The 22898-nt window shown below is 38.9% G+C and overlaps 1 protein-coding gene across 2 annotated transcripts in view; it reads left to right on the top strand.

Annotated features, from left to right (window-relative positions):
- The first annotated feature begins 630 nt into the window (after positions 1-630).
- The window catches only part of ICE1 (interactor of little elongation complex ELL subunit 1), a 73053-nt gene continuing 50785 nt past the window's right edge, over positions 631-22898 (top strand). The window contains exons 1-7 of one of the 2 annotated variants that reach the window (XM_007961161.3): positions 631-962; positions 13289-13347; positions 13955-13989; positions 16798-16816; positions 18153-18264; positions 20195-20271; positions 21316-21353. In XM_007961161.3, coding sequence (XP_007959352.3) covers positions 879-962; positions 13289-13347; positions 13955-13989; positions 16798-16816; positions 18153-18264; positions 20195-20271; positions 21316-21353 — 424 coding nt within the window. In that variant the 5' untranslated portion in view covers positions 631-878. Of the gene's footprint in view, positions 963-13288; positions 13348-13954; positions 13990-14028; positions 16817-18152; positions 18265-20194; positions 20272-21315; positions 21354-22898 lie in introns of those variants that run through there. The other variant, XR_012092825.1, reaches the window with a different exon arrangement.

Below are 22898 nucleotides of genomic sequence, written 5' to 3'. Positions count from 1 at the left end.
GGCTCTGGGCTTGGCGCATGGTGGGCGGTGGCGCCCACAGCTGGGCCTGGGAACCCGCCGCTCGGTCATTAGGGGCTGCCGCGGCGACCGGCAAGGACACGTAACCGAAGAGCGAGAGGTCGGAAGACGAGGGGACTGTTACAGGAGGAGAGCCGCCACTGGCTGCCAAGGCCATGCAACTGGGGCCGAAGCGCACTGGTAAAGCGCACGATCTCCGCCCGCCCCGCGGCAAGTCGGGAACTGTAGTCCCTCTCTCTCCTGCTCCCTGGCCCAGGACGGGCCCCGGGACAGCGCCTGTCCCTCTAGTTGTAAATCACGCACTTTCCTGTCCTGGACGCGGGGTCCTCCCACTTCTCAGGCGCCTAGAGCTAACGTCACGGGCGGGTCACCGCCCACATAGCGGAGGCCTTTAGGTGTCTATGGAAAGCCTGTCGTACGGCAAGATGGCAATAAAGGGTCGACCCTTAAGAGTGGAAGGAATGCACCTTCGATCCCTCCACTCCTCTTGGCTGCTCCTCTGCAGGGGTTTCCCCCGCCGCATCGCACGGCTCCTCTCCCGGTGTTGCTCAGGCAGCATCTTAGGCAGTCCCGCGCCCTATGGAGGGGCGGGGCGAGCCAGGGCGGGGCGGGGCCCTGACTGGACTGCGTCGCGCTCGGGGGCCGCGCCGGGTAGCGTTTCTTTTTAGTGCCTGAGGCAGCTCTGGCTCGGAGAGCCTTTCGCTAGCCCCACGGGGACCTCTGTGCACGGATGGACCCGCCCGGACCTGGCGGGAAGCGGCCTGGCAGGCGGCGGCCCCGGCGGCATCAGCAGAGACAGGACGGGGCCGACGCCGCGGGCCCCTGAGGCGTGCGTGCCCACCGGGCCCGGCGGCGGCACCATGATGCCGGGCGAGACCCATTCGGCGGCGCCCGGGACGGCGGCGGACCTGTCGCGATGTCAGGGCTGCGCCTCTCTGCAGCAGGTGTGGCACCTCCCGGGGTCGCGGGCGCGTGGGGCGACTGGGCCCGGCCGGCCTGGAGCGCAGGGATGTGGGGTCCGGCCGCGCGGGCTGTGCCTCATGCGCTGCTCTCCCTTCCCGACCGAAGCTCATGCTCTCTCGTCTCCCTGCTCCCTTTTTTGTACATGGGTTTTGGGGACGGCTTCCATTGCGTTATTTAGGATTGAAACCCAGAGTTCATTGACTGGAATGCGCTGGTGTAACGGTGGGGGTGGAGTGAACGAGTTCTGGAGGGCCCGCACCTTCCCTCCCCGGCGTCAGCGCTGCCTAGGGCTGACTCCCTAGGTCAGTGAGGGACAGGTGAAACGCCGAGGGCAATCATCTCCCTGAGGATAACGCTGTGGTCTTCTGGCCCATCTTGAGTGTTTGTTGTTTGGAGGCAGAATCTTACGTGACATGTGGGTTGTCTGAGTCATTAGACTCGAAGAGTCCAGGGAGGCATTTCAGCTTATATCAGATGTGCCATCCCGAGGCTAATATTTTAAAAAGCAAGCCAAGTAATTGGCCAAGTAGCTTGTCAGTTGTTTGATAAAAGTAGTTTATTAAAGGCATGCAGAGCCTGGAAGTTTCTAACAGCGGCGTGGGCTCTTCTTTATAGTGACATAAGGGAGAATTGCTGGAGTATGGCTCCAGATCTGATGGGGTGGTACTTGGGAAATAGTCCCCCTCATTTCCCACGACTCTCCTAGCTGCCTGATGTCAGGGGTCTCTTTTAACTTCCTACTGTCGCGGTTTCAGTGATAAAACGGAACTCACCAGCACCTCATCACCTACTCTGCCTAGTGTTCTAGGAACTACAGACATTGTGGTGAACAAAATAGGATCTCTCATAAGTAATATGCGTGTGTGTGAATCAGGCCTTAGAAGATTTTAGGTGTTAGAAAATAAAGGAGGATGTTGGAATATTGGTCTTGTCTCTTAGCTAGGGTAGTCAGGGTGTTTTTGAGTCAGTAACTTTTAGATATTTGAATGAGAAGGATCAGACTGTCAGAAGAGATGTGGAAAGAGCTTTCTGGATAGAGGGGTTAACAGGTGGAAAGGTTCCTGTGGTGAGAAAGAGCACGGTGTCTTTGATGAGCAGAACATGGTATGGTTGGCATGAGCACAGTGCTGACGGAAGATGGTTGATGTGACCAGAAGGGAGTGCAGGCTTAGGCCCTGCTGAGAAACTTGGTTTCCATTTAAAGTGCAGTATCTGTGAACTGATTGCAAACATTTTAAGTGTTGAGGGGAGGGGAGGAAGGAAATGTGCTGCTTTTGTGAGTAGAAGGAGAACTAATAGTAAGATCATTGCCTTCACTGAGCTGCATTGTGTAGGTATCTTATAACGCGCCCCCCCCCCCCCCCCCAGGAACGTGATTGCAGTTCTCCCGAATCTTTAATACATTGTATTTATTATTTGAGCCAATTCACTCAACAAATATTTATTGATCACCTGCTGTATTTTAGACACTGCAATTATGGCATTGGGGGAGAAAAAGACAAAAATTCTTGATCTCTTGGAGCTTCCATTTTAGCAGGGTGGCAGGATAAATGAAACATGAGTTATGTTAGAGGGTAAGGGAAACGTTGTTGGTGAATTGAACGGAGATGGGGAGGGAATGAATGGGTGGGGACTAGACCAGTGGCTGTTGGAATTTAAGTAGGGAGTCCTGGAACGTTTATATTGGAGCAAAGCTGAGAGAATAAACTCTGTTGAAATCTTGGAAGTAAAGTCTCCCATACAGTGGAAACATCAGATGTGAAGAATTGTAGCAGGAGCTGGCTTGGTGTGCTTGGGAAGAGCCAGAAAGCCAGTGAAGCTGGAGCGGAGTGAATGCTGGGAGTCAGGAAGGTAGGAGGAGGGCCTGATTGTGTGGGCTCCTATAGACCATTGTTGGGGTTTGGGTTTCTCTGATGGAAATGGTGAGTCATTGGAGGCTTTTGTGCAGAAGAACTACTGATGTGAATTGTGCTTTTCGGTCATGGATCTGTTCTGGTTAAATTTAGCAACTGTATCCTTCTGGTTGCTTAGGCCAGAAACTAGATGACATCCTTGGTGCAGCTCTTTTTTCTCACAACCTGTATCCAGTTTATCAGATTCTGTCTGCTCTACCTTCATAATTCACCTGCTTTTTGACATCTCCACTGCTTCCACCGTGGTGTGAACTACTCAAATCTATGGCCTCGAGATTGAATCTCCTTTCTTCCACCCTTGCCACATTCCCGCTGTGGGTTCTCAAGACATCAGTAAGGGTAATCCTAGATCCAGGGGTCTGCAGACTTTTTCTGTAAGGGGCAAGATCACAAGTATTTAGGCTTTGGGGGCTTGTTCAGAACTGCTCAGCCCTGCCATTTTCATGTGAAAGCATCTGTAGACAATTCATAAAGAAATGAGTATGCCTGTGTTCCATTGAAACTTTGTAAACGCTGGCGTAGGGCCTTAGTTTACAGAGCTCTTCTCTAGGTCAGAACACTTGCATTTGGATTTTCTGCGGCCTGGAATTGGATCACCTTTTTAGGGGAAAGTTAGGAGTGGAGTCTCTGGAGGAATTCTGTAGTTGTGCAAAGTGAGTCTAGAAAACTAGGTTCCTGGCAGTTTATAGAGAACCTTGAATGGTAACCATCATAAATTATCGTACTTATTTCTGTCAGTATTATGGGATGGTGAAGGTTTTTGCATAGTTACATTAGGACAGTGCTTGTAGTAGAAGTAACAGTTAGTGGTATGCAGGATGGATTGAGGGGTTGCAACTAGGTATGGTTTTGGTGTTGTGACTTTGTTTTGAACTGTAATGTTAGGCTAACTTGCCTCTGTCTTGAATAGTGGTTTGCTTGCACTGAAAATCTTCCTTTCATTTCTTAATCCTCCCTGTCCTTTTTCTCTTTAGTTGTTGAAGAAATAACAGTACATTTGCAGAGATCATTGTTTGATTCAGAAGTGTACAGATAGACTGCGTTTTCTGTCTCTTTTGTTCGTAGTCTCACAAATTACTTCATATCTGTTTTGTTACTCTCATTAATTACAGTAGTTCATTGCTGATCCATAGCCCAATGCCCATGTGGGTTGCAGAACTTTGGCAGTCAGATATACCAATGTGGGTCCTCACTCTGGTCATATTATGTATTATGTATGATTAAGTAAATCTTAAGTTGTGTGTTATAGTCAAGCTAGTGAAGCTGACATAGGCACTTTATTCTGGTGAAGGAGAGGCCCGTATCTGCTGACTTCACTGCAGTGCAAAACCATCGGATTCTCCTGGGGATCCAGATGAGAGTTTGAAACACGATTATGTTGTTCATCTCATGTATATAGATTAGATTCAGTGAGTTTGGTGTATGGTTGTCCTTGGTACAGATTTGAGCCTATCCATAAACTTGTGCTGGACTCCCACTGATAATTGCTAGTGATTTAAGTGTCGTTTGGAACTTGAAACATTTTATTCCAGACCTATTGATTTATAAATGACTCTGTTACAGGGAATGCTCACAAAATTGTAATTCCTTCATTTACCAAACACATTTATTGAGCGTCGATGTATATGTGATGCTATGCTGTGTTTCAGAATATAATCATGAACAGAAGAGGCATGGAGCCCATTCTAGTTGAGGTTACAGTTAAGTAGAAAAGCAACCACAGTTTATGTGTAATATAAATTTTATGGTAAGGGACATATGAGGTACTCTGGGAGCATGTAGCAGGGATAGCCGTATAGGAATTGTGCCACCTCTCTGAAGGCTTCATAAAAGTGAATCTAAATTGAGGTCCAAAAGATGGTTTGCAGTTAACTAAGAGGGAAAAGATGGAGGGAGTGTTGTAGACAGAACAGGTTGTGCCGAGGCTTGGAGGGGAGAAAGTAGTTGATGATAGATGAAGCACAGAGTAGAGGTGGGGATAACTGAGGTGGGGCCGGAGAGACTGGGGTTTGCCTTCCCAGCACCCAGAAGCCACTCTGCTTGGGTTTGGTGGGTGGGTGTGGTTGGGGCACAGTTAGAGAGAGGTGGACATTCCTGCCTTGTCGCCCTGTTCCAGTCCACACTGTGCCAGAGGTTCTAACAGGTGAGAAGACACACTCATCTCTGCTAGAGATCAGTGTAGGCTTTGATTTTAAATAAGAGCAGTTAATAAACAGCAAGCACACCAGGAAGAAGTGGTTTATCAGAGAGTAGTCATGCTGAGTAATTAGCCAGATCTCTTCCAGCAAAACAGTAAGTGTGAGTAGTGTGATTTTTAAAAATAATTTATTTTGAAATAATTTCAGACTTACAAGAAAGTTGCCAGAATGATACAAATCACCCTGATGTTCTCAAATTCACAAATTGTTAACATGTTACTGCATTTGCTTCATCATTGTGTGCACACATGCACTTTGTCTCCCGTACATGCTCCAAGGTATACTTCCTCCAAATATGAACTTTTTCTGACATAATTACCCTACACCCCTTCAAATCAGGATAGTAACATTGGTGCAGCTGTAGACCGATTCAGATTTTGCTTGCTGACCTGGGAGTGGCTTTTTGCTTTCTTATTCAAAGTCATGTCAGGAATATGTGTTATATTTTATTGTCATGTCTCTTCAGCCTTCTTCATTTAGTCTTTGTCTTTCATGTTTGTGAAAGTTTAAGCAGCAGAGCCTTGCATTCCTCAGCGAACGTTTTTACAACTTCTGAAGACATTTTTGGTTGTCAGTGTTGGAGTCCCTAGGACCATACTCAGGTTCAGTACTCACAGGACTTAGCATATAGATATACTCATGGCTGTGGTTTCTTATAGGGAAACGATACAGAGTGAAATCAGTAAAGGGAAAAGGCATAGGGGGCAAAGTCTGGGGAAATCAGGCACAAGCTTCTGAGAGTGTTTCCCAGTGGAGTCACACAGGACATGCCTAAGTGCTCCAGTATCGTGTTGTAACCGTACTTGTGAAGTGTTGTCTGCTAGGGAATCTCATTAGGGACCTAGTGCCCGAGTTTTTTATTGGGGTCTGGTCCTGTAGGCACCCTCTGCCTAGCAAGCACCAAGATTCCAGACTCCCACAAGGAAAGCAGGTGTTGAGCATAAACCACATATAATGAGCCACTTCCATCAGTTCGGGGAATGATGGGAAGGAACCCTCCAGAAATCCGAGTTTCCGGGTGACAGCCAGTAGCCCGCCTTGCAAGCAGGTCTTGCTAAGGATCATGTTTTCAGGCCTGCTATGTTAATTGTTTGCTACACACACACCTTGGGGCTTGGGGAGTGCTACAGCCAGCTGGTAGGGGCCAGGGATTCTGCCGAACATGCTGTCTTCCTTTTAGCCCAAGATGTCAGTAGTGCTGAAGTTAAGAAACTGTCCTCTTACATATTTACTGATGTGTTTGAGCAGACTACATATCCCGTTATCATCTGTATTTATTTGTTTGCTATATTATCTATATATTTACTGCCTTAGCATAACCATTTTCCCGGCTACATTGGCCATGTCTTCTGTCATGTCCTCGCAGCCAGTAGGCCTGCTAGCTTGCTCCTTGCCCTGAGTGCTCAGCCAGGCATGACTGTACTTTCCCAAGAAAGGAAGGAAGCATGGGCATCAACATTCATAGTAGCAGTTCAGGAGGGTATTGTATGGATAGAGTTAAAATTGTTTGCTAGAGGGGAGAAGTAAATGGGGATCAAAAAGTCTTGAGTAAGGGAGTGGGCTGCTATGGGAATTGTGTTAGTGAATAAGTATAGCTTAAGAAAATCACCCAGAAGGCAAAGCATAACAAAAGATGGTAGTTATGAGAGAAAAGAAGAGAGAATTGAAAATAAGCCTGAACTTTCCAATAGACTGTATAATAGAAGCTCTAGAAGGGGAGAGCAGGGCTGCTAGGAGAAAGCGATAATCAAGGAAACAACCCTTAGTGTCTCCTGGAGAGGAAGAACACCTTGAACCTCATTTCTTCCATAGTGGCTGGACCTGTGCAGGAATGAATGTGGATCAGAAGAGCCTGAGCGCCCTTCACCCAGGCATACCCTACTCACTCTCACAATTGAGAGGTTCATTATTTAGAGGCCTTGGTTTCAGCCAACATAAATGACATTTGAATCTGACAGGAGGAAAAAAAAAATGTTTTATTAGAGTATTACAATATCTGACCACAGATAATACAGTATCTGACCAAATTTGAGCTGATATGCAGCAGGGCCTTGGGAAGTAATGTTAGTCAGAGACTAGAATGCTATTGGATAACAGAAATCTTTTGTTTTCCCATTATAATGGTGTTTTATGATTTTTTTTATTATCACAGTTAAATATAAAAAGGCAGCTAGATAGATATACAAGAGTTGTTAAGACAGTCAGCAGCCCCCAGTCCCACTCATCCCTGCTTTCCAAGAGAGAACCATTTTTAATTGCTTCCACTGTGTGTTTTACAATGAACTTGCCTGTCGTTAAATAGTGGACTCTCATTGCTGACTCTGGGAGGTGAGGATTCAGCTGTCTTACTGCCCCATACTCCACCATACCTAAGCATCTCTCTTCTCTCTCCATTTGTTCAGTATAGTTATGATTTCAATGAGATCAGTATTTGAAGTCGACATTTTTATGACTGTGTTGTTTGAAGCTAAGCTGTGGTGTTTTCTGCATGGTTTCTTGTTTTCCCTGGTAATGATTGTATCTTTAATTCACTTTTTCATCCTGAAGATATTAGTGAGTGCTTACTACTATGCAAGGGACTGGGTTGAACACTTTATATGGTGCATCCTATTTAATCCTGATAGTATGCCAGTTATTTAAACTCTTTGTGCTTCAGTTTCTCCATCTGAAACTGATGAAATAGTTTCGAGGCAAGGGAGAGGTTAAATAAATGTGCCCAAGGTCACTCAGCAGAAAGTGATGGTGGAATAGGAATGTGAATCTGATGCTGTGACTCTGGAGCCTGAGGTTTCTTTGGTGTCTCTCCCTAAGTACTTGACAAGTCAAAGTGACATCTGGGAGCCTCATGGGAAAGATGAACTAGGATACCAAAGAACTCAAAAGAGAATGGGAGGAAAAAAGAGGAAGAATCACTTTTATTTTAGAAAAAATAATAGTTTAAATGCATGTCGAAAAATAACTCCAGTTTGGCATAAATACTCGGTTTTCAGTCTTTGATTTTCTTCTCCCTTCGAGCTTTGGGGCCTGCTCTCCTCTGGTACACAGCAGCATTCTGAGGGCTCTCTTCACCCTCATCTCCATTCTGAAGGACCATGTTCACATCTTTCAATACCCGCTGAGAAAGGATGTCTGGGAAGTAAGTTTGTAGAGACTTTGCAGATTTGAAAATATTTGTTGTATAGAATTTTATCTTGGAATTACTTGCCCTTTGTCATTTCAAAGGCTTGCTTTCTAGGTCTCTAGTTTTTAGTGTTGCTATTGAAGTCTGAAGCCATTCTGGCTCCAGATTCTTTGTGTATCACCTGATTCATTTTATTTTGCTCTTGGGATTCTTGTAGGGTCTTTGCTTTGTCTCCAGTGGTCTGAAATTTTTTGTTCTTGTTTCATGGTTTGAATCCTGTCGGAGTCCATATTCCAGGCCATTTCAATTAGAAATTTCTAGGTTTGCTTCTGGGAACTTTTCTTGAATACCAGTATTTTTTTTTTTTTTTTTTTTTTTTTAGGTCTCCATCTTCGCGTTATTCGTTATGTGGAACTCTTGTTGTTGGGTATGTGGGGCCTCTTCTGTTGATACCCTATTTGTTTTTATTTATTTTCCTCCTTTCTTATGTCTGGGTTTTTATTTTATTTTCTGGGTCCTTTTTTTTTGACTTTATGGTCAAATATTTTGAGTCTTTGTCATTTTTGCTGTCCTGGTTTTCATTTAGCTATAACAGCATTATTGAAATATAATTTACATATAAAATTCAACCTTTTATTGTATGCAGTTCAGTGCAGTTCACATCACCACTACATAGTCCTAAAACATTTTCATCCCCCACCTTCCCCAAAGAAACCCTGTACTAATTACTAGTAATTTCCTATCTTTCCACTCTTCTTCCAGTCTCTGGCAACCACTGGATTACTTTTGGTTCTGTTACAGAAAATTCATATGAATAGATTCTAGAATATACATGGACTTTTGTAACTGGCTTTTTTCACTTAACATAATGTTTCAAGGTTGGTCCATGTTGTAGCATGTATCGTTCGTTTGTTGTCAGTGTCAAATAATTCCTGTTGTATGGATACGTGACATTTTGTGAATCAATTCATCCTTTGATGGACATTTAGTTTATGTTCACTTTTTGGCTAGTGTGAATAGTGCTACTATAAATATCAGTGTGTAAGTTTGCCATGGACTCTGTTTTCAGTTCTCTTGGGTATATACCTAGGAATGGGACTGTTGGATCGTTGGGTAACTATTTAACATTTTGAGGAACTGCAAAACTAGTTTCTGCAGCAGCTGCCCCATTTTATGTTCCCACCAGCAATGTATGAGGAATGTATTCAGTTTCTCCACATCATCAGCAACACTTATTATTGTCTTTTAGTTTTAGTTATTCTAGAGTGTTCATTTTTAATTTTTAAGTTTTTTTTTCAATTTTAAGAGCTCTGAATATTCCTTTCAAAAATAACTTGTTTCACAAATATATTATTTATCTCATCCTTTTAATAAACATTTTTTAAGTTTTCTTTTCAGTTTTTGTTTACTTCGGGTTGCTTTTGCTTGTTTTAACCTCTTTCACATTGCAGGTCTGTCTCATGTTCGGAAATCCTTGCAAAGAGTGAGTAGCGGATACACCGAGGATGTGGGGCTTCTGCCTGAATGTCAAGGCAGGCTAGTCTGGTTGGGCCGTTTATTGATTGAAGAATATCCAGTGTCATTACCTTTAGATCTTATCTCTAAGAAGGTATTTCCATTCTTCTTCGTAGAAGACAGAAGGACTACACTGTTTGGAAGCCGAATGGAGAGAGACAGGCAGCCAATCTTAGACCACTGTGCTTAGGTTTATTTAATCCCTGTTCTTTTGACATAGTACACCTGCCCCAAGGGGCCGTGGTGTTACAGAGACCTTCAAAAAACAAACCTCCTTCTGCTGGCTGCGGGGGAGCGATTTCTCTGAGGCATGGTGGATGGTTGGGGATTGGGATTAAATGCTCATGAGAAAGTTTGCAACTAGTGCTTGTTTTAATTCCATCCCCGTTCACCTTCGTCTCAAAAGAACCCATGTTACTGATTCTCAAGCTTGTTGAAGATTTGCAGTGTAAATGGAGTTGGTTCTCACTTTTCCCCACTGCTGGCTTTCTTGGGTGCTAAATCAGCACTCTTGAGTCTGCTTTCTAGTTTCCGTTTGTCTTTTATCCTCTTATCATCCTTGTTGCTTTTGCCTTTTGAAAAAAAAATTTTTTTTTGACTGTAGTTTTAGCTGGTTTTAGGGAGGGAAATAAAAGCAAATGCATGCATCCCCTCTCTCTGACCACAAATCTGGATTAGGGCCCAGTCTAGTCCAGTATGACTTCATCTTAACCTGATCATATCTGTAAAGACCCTATTGCTAAATAAGGTCATTCTGAGATACTGCGAGTTAGGACTTGAGCATGTCTTTTGTGGTGCAGATCATGATTTAACGCTTAACAGATGGTGACCCAACAATTCTGTACCTAGCAAAGTGTTGTTCATGTGTGAGAGGTGTTCCTAGTTTACTGCCTCCTTACAGTTTTTAGCAAGGGAAAGGCATCCTACTCATTTTAGTGCAAAAATGGTATAGGCATATCACTTATGAACATAGATGGAAAAAAAAAAAAACCTAAGTAGGATATTGGGGAACGGAATCCTCATTGTGTTTAAATAGTGTTAACATAGTATTCGATTACTTTTATCCCCAGGAATGTAAGGCTGCTTTATCATTAGAAAGTCTATTGTAGTTCACTGAAATTAATAAATAAAGGGAGAAAAATACATATTGAAACTAAATAGATGCAGAAATTTATTTGATGAAGTTTGATACCTATACATGAAAATCTTTTAGCAGACTGTGTGTAGAAGTTTCATAACATGATTAAAGGATATCAACCAATAACCTGGAACAGAGCAAATTTAATTAACTAATTCCAACTTTTAAGACAAAAACACCTGTTATTACTCCTACTATTCAATATTGTGCTGAAACCTTAGTCAGTTCAGGAAAGAGGGCAAATGAAGTGTAAGCTTGAGTAAAGGTAGGATAAAATTATCAGTGAATGTTGCAACTAGTCACATAACACATCCAAGAGAATCTACAGCACTGCTGGATTTACTTTGCATGTATCGTATTTAGATCTTTTGTGTATATGTTTATAAGTGACATTGCTATAAAATGAGCAGGTCTTACTGTAATCAACAAACAAAAATTAGTAATTACCCACAAGAACCAATTAGGAAATGTAATATAGCAAAAACAACAACATAAATGTAGTACTCATGCTAGTGGTAAAAACAAATTAAACTTGGGTATAAAAGCCAACCAGGATGTAGAAAACATCCTTCAGGAATGCATAGAGGAAAAATAGAAAAAATTATCACTGTACGTGTTTTGATTTTATCATATGCAGCCAAAATGCTCTTCAAATACTACCACCCATAGTATGAATTTTATTTTCCTTAAATCCTTACCAATATGTTTATTTCAGTCTAGCCTAGTGGACGAAAAGTAAATTTTTGTTGTTTTAGTTTGCATTTCCTGATATGAAAATGGTGGAATACCTTTTTTAAAAAAATGTCTATTGTCTATTCCAGATTCTTAATCTGGAAATTGACAGTTTATATCCTTTACCTTTTTCAGTGTAAACCTCTGAAATACGTAAGTCTGGTCGAGCAGTACCAACCAGTATTTGGACTTTATTCTCAGGAAAAATAGAACTGTCTGACAAAGGAGTGGGCAAGGAAATTCATGGCATGCTGTCTGTAAAGATGGAAAATGACCTAAACCTCCCTCAACGGCAATTTGATAGATGGAATACATCCAAAAATACATTTTATATATGCGGTGGCAGTTCTGACAGTTGAAAGTTAAAAACACACTAAGTGATTTTTGACAGATGGTGAGATTACAAGAGAAACTATATATTTGACTTTATTTTAATGTGTAGATGTTTTAACAGATACGTAACACAACTGAGAAGAAAAGGCAGACATTATCATCAAGGGAAATATTACTGTAAATATGAAAATCATTTGAATTATCTAGAAAACTATTGGGATAATCAGTTAAAATTGAACATAGTTTGGATAATTTCAAATTATTACTTGGTGTAATTATTACTTGTGAAAGGCTGTTGTGGTTATGTTTAAAAGTAAGTCCTTATTTCTGAAGTATTTAGTGATGGAAAAAGTAAGTCCTTATTTCTGAAGTATTTAGTGATGGAAAAAGACATTAAAGGAAAGAAGCTAATGAAAAGAAAAAATTAGCTCATTTTAAAATCTTAGGTACATTTATTTCAACAGTGTAATGAGGGATGTTTTCCTTTTGGGTTGATAGCAATTATTGAGAGCCAAATTTGTGGTTGGTCCCTAAAATGTAATATGGATGCATATATACACACACACACACACACATATATACACACACACACACATATATGTATTTTTTGAGACGGAATCTCACTCTGTCACTGGTGCGATCTGTAGTGGCACAATCTCAGCTCATTGCAACCTCCGCCTCTCAGGATCAAGTGATTCTCCTGCCTCAGCCTCCTGAATCACTAGGATTACAGGTGCCCGCCACCACACCTGGCTAATTTTTGTATTTTTAGTAGAGACAGGGTTTCACCATGTTGGCCAGGCTGGTCTCGAACTACTGACCTCAGATAATCACCTGCCTCGGCCTCCCAAAGTGCTGGGATTACAGGCATGGGCCACTGTGCCCGGCCTAGGTCCTTATATATTTTTTCACTTAATCTTAGTCCATTTTAATATTTCTGTTCATCTCCCCCATATTTTTTTTTGTTGTTGTATTTTTTATAATTTATGTATCTTTTGGGGTAGCCTTAAATCCTCTCAGAAACAATATAGGGTAAAGATTGATAATTAATAGCAAACTAAAAATAGTTAATATTTGTTGAGCTCTGTCACGAATTGTACAAAGTAAAAGCATATTTACAACTAACTGCCTTGCTGTTAAAGGAGTACTGTCATTCAGATAAAGAAACATGTTTAGAGAGAAGCAGCATGGGCTCAGATTGTGCTCTACACAATATAAGTAATACATTAACATTTCTATGTTTGTGTAATTATTAAAATTATTAGATTTGATAAATAATGTTACAGACAATAATTACATTTAAAGTAATCGCATGTGATAAAAACAAACAACTGACTGTGGCTTTTTTTTCTTTCAGAATTTGAATGAATATGTTGAAGCATTAATTACTTTGAAACAAAAAATTATCAATACAGAGTAAGTATATTTGCATGTTGTTTGGCAGAACTTTGTAAACCTGACAAACTGGCTGAAGCAGGCCGTGCTTTTAGGCCCCCAGGGCTGAACTGAACACTAGAGTTTCTCCTTTGGAGGCCTACATGGTGCTGATTATAATAAAATTCCTCGTGAGCTTTGGGACTTGAACCTTTTGTTAGAGGTTCACAGGCCTTTAAAACAAAGCTCATGGGTTAGTAGAAAGTTATTTTTACCAAACTGGACTTTTTAAAAAATCTGTTTTCTATCTTGGAAACCTTCTTAGCTTTACTGCTGGGCCTCAAACCTCCTAACAGTATTTTATAGCCATGGTGTGAGATTTCCTATGTTTTTGTTTTCAGCTTTGTAATAGTCTCATGAATGTATGAGCCAAGATACTATGCAGATCAAAAGGATTTTAAATAAAAGGGTTATATATCAACGTGATGCTTTTGAGAAATTTAAGGTGATATAGTCATTAATTTAGGATACATTTGTTTCAGGAAATCTAGGAAGTCTAGAGGGTGCCTTGCATGGTTTGAAACATAATTTTAACATAGTATATTTTCTCAGTTAAAAAGTAACCGAATTTTTCTTTTCTTTGTTGCAGTAATTTGTTAACAGAATATCAGAAGAAATGTGATGATATCCTTTTACTGGCTTCTTTCGTTGAATTTTGGAACTAACTTATGTATAATTCCTGAAAGAGATGTGAGAATTGTTCGTCATAGGCCTTTTGGAAGATAGTACTTAACAGGTTTCAGTAGGGAGCATGTCTCACAAGCACAGTAAACAGATAGTCCTTTTATTCTTAATCCACGTTTAATGATGAGTTTTAAAAATGAGTAGATGATTTTTTTTTGTTGATTCTGATTTTCTTAACATCTCATAAGCTTTTTAGTGGGTGGGTTTCTCTTAATTTGTACTGAGGATGTAGCATGTTTTTTAGGTATACGAATAATGTGAAATTGAATGTGGTACTTTCTGAATGTTACTTTTGAATCTGCAAGAAGTACAGTATGGGAAATTCAAAATGTTGGGCAATTGACTTGTATTAATTATTTTTGTGATTTACAGGGAAATGTGTGTAAATATATATATCTCTCCAAAATCATTTAGAAATAGTGTTGCTGTATGCAACACTATAGTGTCACGAATGCTCTTGGGCAGTCAGAAGACAATTCTTGACCTTTTAGTCACCATTTGTTCAATAGCCATTTAATGAGCTCAGTTGTGGAGTTAGCATCTGGTCAGCTGTTTATTTAGCAGTGGGAAAAAGATGTGTGTAATTGATCCTTCCATGTCTTGCAGTGGTGACACCTTGATTTAAATATTTCCTGTAAAAACATAAAGTTTCTCTCATAAAAGTTAACATATGTATTCCTTTAGGGAGTCCCTGAAATTTAGCTTCATATTTGATGTCAGGACAGATTCAGCTGTTCAGCTTTGGCAATAACTTGAGGCCTGCTTCAATATTATTTCTGTCATACCTGAACTTACATGTCATCACCAGTTATTTATTTATTTGTGTTGGTACCATCTGTACTAGTTGATTCTCATGCTGCTATAAAGGACTGCCCGAGACTGGGTAATGTGTAAAGGAAAGAGATTTAATTGACTCAAGAGTTCTGCATGGCTGGGAGGCCTCAGGAAATTTACAATCATGGCGGAAGGGGAAGCAAACACATCCTTCTTCACATGGTGGCAGGAGAGAGAAGTGCAGAGTGAAGTGCGGAAAAGCCCCTTATAAAACCATCAGCTCTCATGAGAACTCACTTATTATCAGGAGAACAGCACGGTGGGGCCTGCTCCCATGATCTAATCACCTCCCACAAAGTTCCACTCCAGCACCTGGGAATCACAACTCGGTTTACAATTCAAGATGAGATTTTGGTTGGGGACACAGCCAGACCATATCATCATCATTTCTAATTTGTGTGAAAATCGTAAAATTAAGAGATATCCTTTAGATTTATTTTTAGTATATGAATTTTTACATTAAAAAATAAAGGTCATTGGAAATCTCACGTGCCTTATTTGTTAAAACCATCAGTCCATTTAACTATACATGCATATTATGGCAGGAATAATACCTTCAGTTGTTAGTGAAAGGTGTATGGAAACAATTATTACAACTTTTAGATAGCTAAATAGGGAAATAGATGGGCATTTCCAGTATTAGGAGAGTATGTGTTCATTATATCATTCTTGGAAAAAATATGCACTCTTTGAGGTAACTTACACGTGAAACCTAGCAGAGAAATAATTGTTTTACTTTTCTAGAGTTTGACCAGAAATATTTTTAAACAGAAATTATGAGAATTCTTTTTTAATGGATAAAACTTTTAATTATTCCTGGATTTCAGAGGTTCATTCTGTGGTATGATATTTGGCTTCATTGTCAGCTACAGATAGATACATAACTTCAAAAAAAGTTTCACATTTGCTCCATATGCATTTGTTGTACCTCAAATATGCAGTTGTTTGCTCTGCAACTTGAAGTACCAGTATCATAGATTTAACATGGCTTTTAAAAATATAATTTGGTTCCTTTTGCTACTAAAGTAGCAGTACATTTTCCCATTTTTGTCAAGGTAGGAAAGTTATTTCTTCAATAACTGCACTATGATAATTCAGTATTTCAGCTCTTTTGTGTAATTCTTACTATATTATCACCTCTTTCTAAATGGCAAGAAATGTATTTTATTTCATCAGGTATTTTTTAAATTTTCCTGTTTTGAAAAGATTACTGTAATTTAGGATGAATAAAATATAGTTCTTGACCTTCAGAAACCTTCAGAAGCTTACATTCTAATAGAGTAGGATGCAGACATGTTTTTATGAACATACACATGCTATATTGTGATATAAATACAGGAATTCCTAGGAGATGAAACAAAAAGGAATTGTTTTTTGCTATCTTAGAATATTTTACTGGCTTTATGAGATGGTAAAATAAGGTTATCAAATTATATAAATTGTAAAAAATGAGAGTTTATGTAGATTTTATGATCTGTTTTCTAATTAAAAAGTATGGTTATGTATGGTTTTTGTAAGCACATAACTTTTTGCTGAAATTATTCTCTGCACTATTTGAAAAATAAGGGACAGGTTTGAGGATTCCGCTATATAGAGAAATCATGGTATTTTCTATTAGTTGCATATTGCTTTGTCTTTATTCTTTTAATTCTAATCATACTTTTATTCACAGAACTCTATTTAGAGAAACATATTTTTACTTTTGATACATGTTATTATGGTAAATGGAAATAACTCAGTAAGATGACTTACCACTGTCTTATAGATCGCATTTTGAATATAGTTTTCTAGTATTTATGATCTTGCCTGTATATATGTTGAACACAAATTATTAAAAATAATTGTAAAATGAGTTTTATCTCCAGACAAGAATCAGAAGATAAAATTCTCAGAGTTTTCTTTAATAAGTTTTACAGCTGCAGTTTGCAAGAAGGTGAGCCAACGTGTTTTCATAGTTTATGATACCACCTATTTGAGTAGTTGATCTGAGATAGACATTTATTAGAGCAGATTTTTAAGCAGCTTTGAGCAAAATGTACATCGGATTGACTCATAATATAGAATGCTGCTTTGATGCTCACAATAAAAGAAGACTTGAGTTTTCCTACTATTACATTTTTCAAATGAATTTGTTACTAAGGTCTTAAATTACAACTTGGTGCTTCACTTTTCAGTAACTTTTGCTGACTGCATTGCCATTGAAGTGAAGCTTGTTGCTGTCAAATTAACTGTTTACCTGGTTCGCACTATTTAATGTGGTTGTTTATCTTCTGTTACTTTAAACAATTGCAAATAGACCTGCACAAAATTTTGGTAATGTTTCATTCTCTGCTTGGATTCATCACCCAGTAGAAGACGAAACGTGGTTATAAACTAAGCCATAAAATTGCCTGTCACTTAAGTTGAATATATGGGTATTAACTCAAGACTCAAGATTGGAATAGCCAGACTCTCAGCCAGGTTGTTTGGGTGATTTTACTGTAAAGTATTCTTAAGCAAATTAAGAATCTATTTTACTTGTTTCTCACAGGGCTTTTTGGTAGACTTTTATCAAAAATAGATTACTAGGCTGGACGCAGTAGCTCATGCCCATAATCCCACCACTTTGGGAGGCCAAATTATAAGAATAGTAATAGTACTATTTAATAGTATATATTAAATAGTAAATAGTACTATTTAATAGTATATATTAAATAGTAAATAGTACTATTTAATAGTAAAATTTTTATACTATTAATTTTTTTTTTTAATTAGCCAGGTGTGGTGGCCCTCAAATAGTAAATAGTACTACTTAATGGTAAAATTCTTTTACATTAAAAAAATTTTTTTTTAATTAGCCAGGTGTGGTGGCACATACCTGTAGTTCCAGCTACTTCAGAGGCTGAGGCAGGAATATCATTTAAGCCTCGGAGGTTGAGGCTGCAGTGAGCCGTGTATGTATGTACATACTATAGTACATACTATATAGTACATACTGTATACTAATATAGTACATACTAATAGTACATACTATACTCCAGCCATTATATTCCAGCCCAGGCAACAGAGTGAGACCCTGACTAACAAAAAAAAAGGAAAAGAAAAAAAAATACTATGCCTAAGAAATAAAGGCAATATGAAGATCATGTTGGTGTAGAGAGGAATGCATTTAAAAAGATTTTTTCATCCTTTTTTTTTGTTCCAAGTTAGAAATCTGAAATTATAAGCACATATATTTAATAATTCCTTATAGATACTTTTCTGTAATAATGTTAATTCATTGTCTTTAGAGAGAATAGTACTCTGCATCACCAAGTGGAAGAGATGCTTCAAAAAATTTCTCCCCTGCAGAAATGTCAGGAAGAGCTGGGATCTTTAAAAGCAGAGCTAGAAGAGAAAAAGGTACCAATAATAATTTTCTGTAAAGATTTATGGTCAATGAATTAGGATCGGCTTATTCAGTGTAATTGGGACAAGGGGGCTTTGATGTGTTCAAGGAGATAAAGGCTAGTCAGGAGTCAGTGTGTTACCAGCTTTAGAGAACACTGAACTAACTGCTTAGTAGCTTAGTCTTTACAGTGATTATTAACTCTGCATTACTGTGTTAGTTGCTTATGCTTTTTGAGAGGGTTAGCAGAGGACACTTCTAGCTGTGAATTTGTGTGGTTTTATGTGTTCTGCATTAATTGATTTGTATACCTTTGTTTTTTGCTTAAATGTAAAATAACATGCAAAAATTCAAACTTGAAATGTAGAGGAATTGTTGTATATAAGAGAGAGGGAGCCCAAGATAATTTTATTTCTTAAGTAGCTCTGGCCTAGCTGTGGAGAGCCCAGTGGTGAATGAAGTGTGTAGGGCTTCTGCTGTGGTATGAGTTAAGGTGTCCTTTAAAGAACCTACTCTCATAATTCATAAACTAGTTAGTATTTTAAGCAATGTCTGTATACTTCTGTAAGCTTAACAGCTTTGTTTGGTCCTTTTTAAAAAAATCTCTTATTTCTTTTTTTTGACAATCATGTGTAGTCTCTTGTGGTTTGTCATTGTGAGAGGTACACAAAAATGAGTCTTTCAATAATGCTTTTATAAGTAAGCTTCAGGGTAGGGGTTACTTCTTTGAGGGCGTGTTTGATTTCTTTGGGTGATACTTATTAAGCTGAGATGGAGCATTGGGAGAAGATGCCCACTTCAGAAACAAAAATCTGATACATATATCCTTTCATGGACGCTCTTCTTCTTTTCAAAGGTTGCAGTAAAACAGTTTGTTAAAAATGCTATAAACTCACTTTTCTATGTAAATTGTTGTTTACTCCCTACACAAATCTTAGAATTCATAGGTTTTACAGATAAAAACATTAAAGTCCATAGATTTAAGTGGCATGAGCCAAGTAGCAGCCACCTGGAATGATCGTCACTTCTTAACCTCTTCTCTTTAGGCACTTCTCACAGTGGTGTTTGTACCTCTAGAGAGTGTTCCTCAAATTGTGCTATTTTAGTGGTGACATGTAGCTGTCTGAGGTCTTATGTGCTTTAATAGTACATACTTACTTTTCTCTTTATATAGAAATCCTTACTATATGTGTAACTATGCTGTCAAAGTTAAACAGAAACAATCACAGTGTTCAATGATCTCTGTTCTGGTTATATAGTCTTTTCAGCCTTATTTGAAAAGAAGCATGAACATTGGAGTCAGACCTTAATAATAACCCTCATTAGTCGTTCAGTCACTGTCTTTGGAAGAATAAGTCAGCCTGTCAAACCCTCAGATTCCTCGTTTGTAAAAAAGGAATAATGAAGCTGTTGAGATTAAAGAAATCTCTGAGAGCTGTTGAGATTGAAGAAATGTATATGTATCATACCCCACTAGAACTCTCAATAGCAGTGTCTTTACCATTTTATAGTAGCTGTCAGGGTGTATATATCAGTATTCACACATTTTCCCCAGCTATCTTTAAGTATAATTATTTGTTTTATATTTTTCTGTAGCAATACCATTAGCTAAATTTATTATGCTCTAATATTTCTTCAGGATAATATTGAATTTTAATTAGTTGAGGCAAAAATATTAGCTGTTTGATATTTAAACCAATTATGAAGATTTAGAATTACAATAAAATTAGTATATTGTTTTTAAGTGTTATACCTTTTGATTGTATTGTTAGTCATATGTCATCTATTAAGAATCTGGTTACCTCTATTAAAATATTCAGTGAATTGTACTTTGGTTTTCTGCCTGATATCTGTTTATTTGGTTAATAGCTTAGAGTCAAAGCAAGTTATGACCAATGGTCAGTGACTTTCATTTGACAATATCTGTTTTTTTTTTTTTTTTAGAGTTCTTTAAAGTTGTATCAGGATACTCATCAGGAATATGCTCGTGTAAAGGAAGAATGCTTGAAGAGTGATGCTCAGTAAGTAGTTATTAAATTACTATAGAAATAGGGTTTCATTTTTGAAAATAGATAATTCTTAAGTCAATAGTTTTTTTTTTTTTTTTTTTAATAGTCTTTGGATTTCTTGGCCATAATTAGCTGCATGGTCTTGAACTAGTTAGTCTCTCAACCTTGGTTTCCACATGTGTAAATGGGAAGTTATATCTACTTTGAAGGGTCATAAGGAACATTAAATAAATAGTCATATGTTAAAGGGCTGCACAAAGAAAGAACTCCATAAAGGTGTTTGTCTCTATGTATATGCATTATAGATGCATGCACATGTGTCTGTGTGTGTCTAAAGGTGTTTATGTATATAATGCATTGTATATGCATTCACAACGTGTCTGTGTGTCAACATAGTGACCCACCCCTTGCTTTGTACCAGTGCTTTAACCGATAGCATGTGGAATGGGTGTCTTTGTTCATAAAAAGGGCTGTTCAAAAGCATCCCATTTATCGTTGAGGTTCATACTGTAGTCAGGTTTATTCACAACAAATGTGAGCTATACATAAAGCAATTGAATGTAGATGTAATGAAGCAGTGACTCAGAGAGTTACCCACCTTCTCAGACTCTCAGAAATCCATCTTAAAACAAGTGCAGCTCTCCAGCCACTGCTTCCCATACAGTGGTGCTGTGACCACTGTTAACACCATGCATGCTCCTGAAGAGTAACCTTAACTCATTAGACTCTGGACTGACTCTTACAGAACACTTAGACACTTCAGCTAGGCTCATGAATGTTGTCACTGCGGTTCAGGAAAGGTCCCAGATGTACTCATGGCAGAAACTCGACAGGCCCATGGCATGTGTTTCAGGTGGAAAGGACAGAAGTTTTTAATCCACTGTAAAGATATTTCACACTAAATAGTATATTATTCTCTCTTAGGATACTAGTTCAGACTGAAAATTTGTTGTACAAATATTAGTAATTTTAAAAATATGTGCCACAAATTATAAGAGCGTATTTTTTCCTATTCCACTGTTTCTTGGCATTTAACTTATACAATTTCATTATTAGGAAGAAGAAACTAGAAGCTAAAGTGAAGAAGCTGCAAGGTAGGTGGCACTATTGTTACCTGAAGTTTTCGGTCAGTACAAAAAATCATTGGTAACTGTTTGAGAAGGTACTTCTTGATCAAGTATTTGAATTGTTGTGGTTTTGGATGGTACATCCATGGATGACTGCATCAAGGGGTCTGTTAGAGAGAAGTGTGAATACTACTCTCAATTACCATATCGTAACGTAGAGATGGAATGTGGCAAACCTCTGAAATGTTACTGCACTCAAAATAATAGCAGGCCATACTTTTGCTACAAAAAGCAGTAATTAATGAAAATTTAATTTGGAAAGTTGAATCTCATAGGGCTTTTTCATTTTTTCTTAATGAAATAAGTGGCTGGTAGAAAGGGTGGCTACTTTTAGTACCAAGAAACTGGTGTGTTTAGATAGTTATAACACACATACAGAGATCTCCATGACATTTTGTACAGCAGGGATTGTCCGGTTTGTACCTGATCCTCTCCCATGCCCCACCCTCTCGTTGGGGGTTCTAGCCTGCAGGGAGTAGGTACGAATGCAGAGGGACTGTGTGAGAATCTAAGTGCTGACATTTCAGCTAATAACCTTTCAGGAATTGGTAGGAATTGAACTCAAGATCTTTTTATTTGCTTTTTCCTCCCTTCATTGTGTGGTTAGGACACAGACCTAATACCAAGGAGAGACAAAGGGGCTTTGCCAGATGGGGCATCTTAGCTGCTGTGGGTTTCTGACCCATTGCCTTGCTAGTGCTCTACTTCAGAGATGGTTTATTTTCATTTAGAGTGTGAAGTAAGAATTTGAATTTAGTTGCATCAGGGCACATATAATAATAGTTGGCCGAAAGTATTTCTAGTCACTAATTTATCTTGATTGAACCAAATTTTTTGGACTTAAACTCTATGAATATTTTGGTAACAATTTTTCCTCTGATTTGATTATTGCACTAACACTGACAGTTTGGCAGTATGAATGATATTTTGTGTTCTAAGTGTTGACATCTCTCGTAAGAATGTGGAGATAAGTGTCTATTGTATTTAAACAATTTGTTTTTTTTAATTTTTAAACTTTTTAAATTTTTTATTTATTTTATTTTATTTTTTGAGATAGGGTCTCACTCTGTCACCCAGGCTGGACAGGTGGTGTGATCATCCAGGTGGTGCCATCTCGGCTTACTGCAACCTCTGCCTTCCGGGTTTAAGAGTTTCTCCCACCTCAGCCTCCTGAGCATCTGGGATTACAGGCACGCACCACCAAACCTAGCTAATTTTTGTATTTTTTGGTACAGATGGACTTTCACCATGTTGGCCAGACTGATCTTGAACTCCTGACTTCAAGGAATCTGCCCGCCTCAGCTTCCCAAAGTGCTGGGATTACATGTGTGAACCACTGCACCCAGCCACATTTTTTATTTTAAAAGGAATTTTTTTTGAGACGAAATCCACGCACCACCAAACCTAGCTAATTTTTGTATTTTTTGGTACAGATGGACTTTCACCATGTTGGCCAGACTGATCTTGAACTCCTGACTTCAAGGAATCTGCCCGCCTCAGCTTCCCAAAGTG

The sequence above is a fragment of the Chlorocebus sabaeus genome, chromosome 4 (assembly GCF_047675955.1).
Source record: "Chlorocebus sabaeus isolate Y175 chromosome 4, mChlSab1.0.hap1, whole genome shotgun sequence".
Lineage (NCBI taxonomy): Eukaryota > Metazoa > Chordata > Mammalia > Primates > Cercopithecidae > Chlorocebus > Chlorocebus sabaeus.
The sequence above is the reverse complement of the archived record's forward strand: the minus strand, read 5'-3'. Positions and strand labels throughout refer to the sequence as shown.